The 4,779-nt window shown below is 40.2% G+C and overlaps 1 protein-coding gene across 1 annotated transcript in view; it reads left to right on the top strand.

The window, feature by feature from the left end:
• dpp7 (dipeptidyl-peptidase 7) overlaps positions 1-4,779 on the top strand; it is a 21,246-nt gene that overhangs the window by 1,213 nt on the left and 15,254 nt on the right. Inside the window, exons 4-6 of the mRNA XM_032511951.1 lie at positions 594-757; positions 1,609-1,744; positions 1,889-1,970. Of these exons, the coding sequence (XP_032367842.1) occupies positions 594-757; positions 1,609-1,744; positions 1,889-1,970 (382 nt within the window). The remainder of the gene's footprint in view (positions 1-593; positions 758-1,608; positions 1,745-1,888; positions 1,971-4,779) is intronic.

Below are 4,779 nucleotides of genomic sequence, written 5' to 3'. Positions count from 1 at the left end.
GTGTGTGTGTGTGTGTGTGTGTTCATAGTAATGAAGGAACATGTCACTCAGTGCAACAGTGTTGCTCATCGATGTGCTTTGTTTTTGGACAACAATGGAGCTCTGTGGCACAGAGGAAGAAGATATATCAGGCTTTGAGACACACATACTAATACTTGTATGTACATTATAATACATTCATTATTGGCTTGGCTCTGCACATGGGAATTGTTGAAAATAAGAAAAATATAATATCACCAGACTTATCTTTTACATGCAGTCTTATTTGTTCGGCAGGTTTCTTTGTACTGCTTGTACTTTACTTGTACGTAATACTCTTAGATAATTACCAACATACAAGGGGCAAAGTAACTCAGGTATGTTCAATCAGAAATACAACACTGGATAATGACATGTACAGGTTCGTGACTAGAAGCCAGGAAGTATTTTAAGTGCCCTAACAGTGTTTCATAAAACTGATGCCAATGAAAGAGTTTGTATCACTTCCTCAATAAGGCTGCATGACTTGACCTGCATTGGAGCTGGGCCATTCCTAATTTGTTTTGAATGTCTTATAAGCTTGAACACCTTTGTCCTCTTCTCCCTGTTTACAGAGGTACTATGGCAAATCTCTGCCGTTTGACAAAGACTCCTTCAACGTCCCTCAGATCGGCCTGCTGACAGTGGAGCAAGCCCTCGCTGACTATGCTGTCATGATCACTGAGCTGAAACAGCAGCTGGCAGCCACAGACTGTCCTGTCATCGTGTTTGGTGGCAGGTATAGGATCCACCTGACCAACCCTGTTGTAAATGTCATCCACTAGTTAACTCCTCAGACATTTCTCAGTCATTTTCATTCCTCATAGAGAGGATGAACAACAACAACTAACATTTTACAAGTGTTGCTGGAGTTTTACCTTTTTTGTGGCATAGACTTTTACTGTTTGTTGTTAATTTCAAAATGTTTTTTTGAGTAAATGTTTCTTCTTATGACCTCTTAGAAAGTGAAAGAGTTTCACCTACAGTAGCTGTACCTAATAAACTGGTGTGAATTTAGTTGAACCTTAGTTGACCATGCTTAATAGAAATTTCTATTAGAGGTGCAAATAATTATCATTTTCCTTAATGATGAATCTGCTGATCATTTCCTCAATCAATCATTTGGTTAATAAAATGTCAGAAAATCAAACAATAATTTTCACACCCATCATAGTTTAACAGGCCACCTGTAATCCTACACAGTTTTGCAAGGACATCCTTTCAACCAAACTTAAAACTGAAGCTTTTCTGAAAACTTGTATATACTTTAATAATCCCACAAACCCATGTTAAATTTTGTTTGGAAATCAGAAGCCAGATCTATAAGAAGCTGCAGTGTCAGGTTGAGAGGGTGATCTGAGCCTTTTTGTACTTTTACTTTTATTAATTGATATGGCTCAATGACAAGTTTCCCTTTTCCTTCAGGTTTCCTGATTTATAGTTGGACAAATTGGCACTAAACCAGTTATTACTAAGTTCATCTTAGACATGACACAAGTTTTCTTCAAAAACAGAAGATAGACATTTTTAGTATTCTGTCGTGTTTGCTCCTCTTGTCTCAATGTTTGACTGTCTCATGTCTTCCTGCAGTTATGGTGGAATGCTGTCGGCGTACATGAGACTCAAGTATCCAAACCTTGTGGCTGGAGCTCTGGCTGCCAGCGCCCCCGTACTGTCCACTGCTGGGCTGGGAGACTCCAGGCAGTTTTTCAGAGATGTTACAGCTGTAAGTGCATGGATGCCCCCTTTTTTTGTTGTCACCCAATGGTTCCAAAATATGATTAATTTTGTTTGTTTTGGAATACCAATAGAAAATAATGTGTGCATTTACGCACAGCTCGGATAATGACCTTTTGTTACTCCTTCAAAGGATTTTGAGAGCTTTGGCCCTGAATGCACTGATGCTGTGAGGGGAGCATTCCATCAGCTGAAAGAATTAGCCGAACATCAAGGTAAATCTGTGTTTTTTCTGAAGAGAAGATGGCCTCAATTTTAGAAGTAAAATCAGATCAATCAAATCAGAAATACTAGCGATAGAAGAAAATCCGAGAATACTAAAATAAATACAGAAATTAATAAATAAGTACTGACTCATGTTTGCCAAAGTTAGCGCTTGTTTCCACCCAGGCCACAGCGCCAAATTCATTATCTAGCAAGAGAACAGGCAGGAACTCGGGTGCACCTGTAATATATCCGTTGGTTTGTGTGGGTTACATACACAAACGCACACCTAATAGGCTCCGTGGCATAGGCCTCTATAGTGACATTTCCCCCGGGGAAAGCTATTAAACATTGTAGATCAGAGGTCTCCAGTGAGAGTATAATGTATCAGAGGAGCCTCTGAGAGTCAATTTTAGTTTTTTAAGTTAAAACAAAAAGATAGAGGACTTCCGCTTCCGGCATGCCTGAGTAGAGAGCTCGCAGACGACGCTCTGACCGAAATAACTCTTAATTTGCCTGTTATTAGAATTTAATTCCACCTACTTATCCAGAAGACGCTACCACAATGACCTCGTCTCAAAAGACTACAAGAAGAGAACAGAAGAGGGGAAAAGTGACGATGCGAAGACGACACAGAAACAGCTAACACTTGATGCTAGCTTAACTCAGAATGAAACAGAGACACTTGTAATGCTAACAGAGCCGAAATTTCGAGAAGAATCTGGAACGGCGCAACGAGACATTTTGGAATGCCCAATCCCGGATGGAGGCATCGATTGCAGAAATAAAAAAAGAGAACCGAGGCACTGGAAGAGAGACTGAACACAGCGGAAGAGAGAGTGAGAACGCAGAAGAACCGTGGCCTACAGCAGGAAAGGGTGCTAGCTTACTTGCTCAAAAAAGACGCCAAAATAACCGCAAAAACTGGATGATATGGAGAATAGGATGCGCAGGAACAATATAAGAGTGTATGGGATAAAGGAAGACTCAGAAGAAAAAGAGATGATCCCGTTTATTAAAGATTTTTTAAATCTGCGCTGGAGCTTCCTGAAGGTACAGATATTTTGCATTGAGAGAGCCCATAGAGCCACAGTTCCGAAGCCGGGTCGACATCTCCACCAGGATCCATAAGTTCGCTTTTTGGACTTCAATGTCAAGCAGCTGGTACTACAGTGTGCGTGGAAGCAGCGGAAACAGAGTTTCGGGGATACAAAGTGTTCTGACCAAGATTACTCCACGAAGTGCAGAGAAAAGAAAACAAGTGCGTGAAGTCATTAAAAAGCTGAAGGAACGCAATATAAAGGCACAGTCCCATACGGCTCAACTAGACTGTTTTTGGAAAAGGGTGTCAAGACCTTCTCCTCTCTGTTGGAGGCCCAATCACTCTGAAGGAACTCGGGATCCCGGTGGAGGTGGATGAGCGGGACGCATGGAGAGAGAGTTGCTACACAACAGCTGGCAGACCCAGGGGAGACGTGGAAGGGCTGACCCAGGCTGGATAACATGGACATCAGGGCCATACTAAACTCGGTGGATCAGCACAAGCAGGGTTGAGACGGTAATGTTTTACCTGATTCTACCCTGGTATAGCAGACATTTTATTCAAAGGTGGATCTTGTTAAAAATATAAATAAGGACATACAGGTATTATTATATTAATACTTATAGACTATCGGTTGGCGTATTCGCAGTGAGTGTTTTACTTTTTCCCTTTTTTCTCTTTTTTTTTTTATCGGGCATTTGGTGCAGTAGAATAGGAGACTATGGGGTCTACTGCTTACACACATGGTGTAATCCGCCCAGGGGGACCATTACCCTGTCCAATTTACATAGGAGTGGGCTGCCTGTTTTCCAAAGGGCAGCACATGGAATACTTGGAAGTTCTGTGAAGATGAAGATCTGATACTTGTTCACTATATTCATTGTTTTTCGGCGAACTGTTTTGATTGTTAAAGACACTTACATAGAGATCAACATAATACTGGAGGGATGTAATTTTCTTTTTGTTTTCATATAAAAGACACTTTGAAATGTACTTACAAATTAATGGAGTAAACCACGTTATAAAAAGGAAAAAAAAAAATTCTAACACAATTAAAAAGGTTGAATTGTACATTGGGCTTCTGCAAGAACTCATTTAATGAGATAGACATGCTAAACTAAAGGAGACTGGGTGGGACAGAATTATAGTGCATTCTTTATGGAAACTACAAAAAAAGAGGAGTAGCAATACTGTTCCATAATTCTTTGTGCTTTGTAGCAGAAAACATACTTAAAGATAAAGAAGGCCGCTGGATAATGGTGGTCGGTTCAGTTGGAGGACCACTCTTACAATTATGAATATTACGCCCCAAATGAGGATAATCCGGGTTTTTTAAAGAGCTAGCCCAAATTTTAGGCGGGTCACTCAAAAGGAATGATTATTTTAGGGGGAGACTTCAACTGTGTCTTGAATCATTACGTGGACAAATTTCCAACAGAACAAAAAATCAACTATCAAAACAAAAGCGTTGAAGAGCTATTAGTGGAGTTGGGCTGGTTGATATTTGGCGTGCAAAACACCCAAAGATCGAGACTATACTCACTTCTCAAGGGTTCATAGAAGCCATCTCGAATAGACTTCTTTGTGTTCCCAAACAAGCAACCCAGAGTGGTGGATTGTCACATTGGAACCTCAAACTATTTCAGATCATGGACCTGTGATAATGTCTTTAAATATCGACTTGGAGAAACCTTTTAAACTATGGAGATTGAACGTATCCCTTTTAAATAACCCAGAGACAATCCGATATATAAAAGACGAATTAAATTTCTTTTTAG

Source organism: Etheostoma spectabile, unplaced genomic scaffold (assembly GCF_008692095.1).
Source record: "Etheostoma spectabile isolate EspeVRDwgs_2016 unplaced genomic scaffold, UIUC_Espe_1.0 scaffold559, whole genome shotgun sequence".
Lineage (NCBI taxonomy): Eukaryota > Metazoa > Chordata > Actinopteri > Perciformes > Percidae > Etheostoma > Etheostoma spectabile.
Note: the sequence above shows the minus strand (reverse complement) of the source record. Positions and strands in the feature narration are given on the sequence as shown.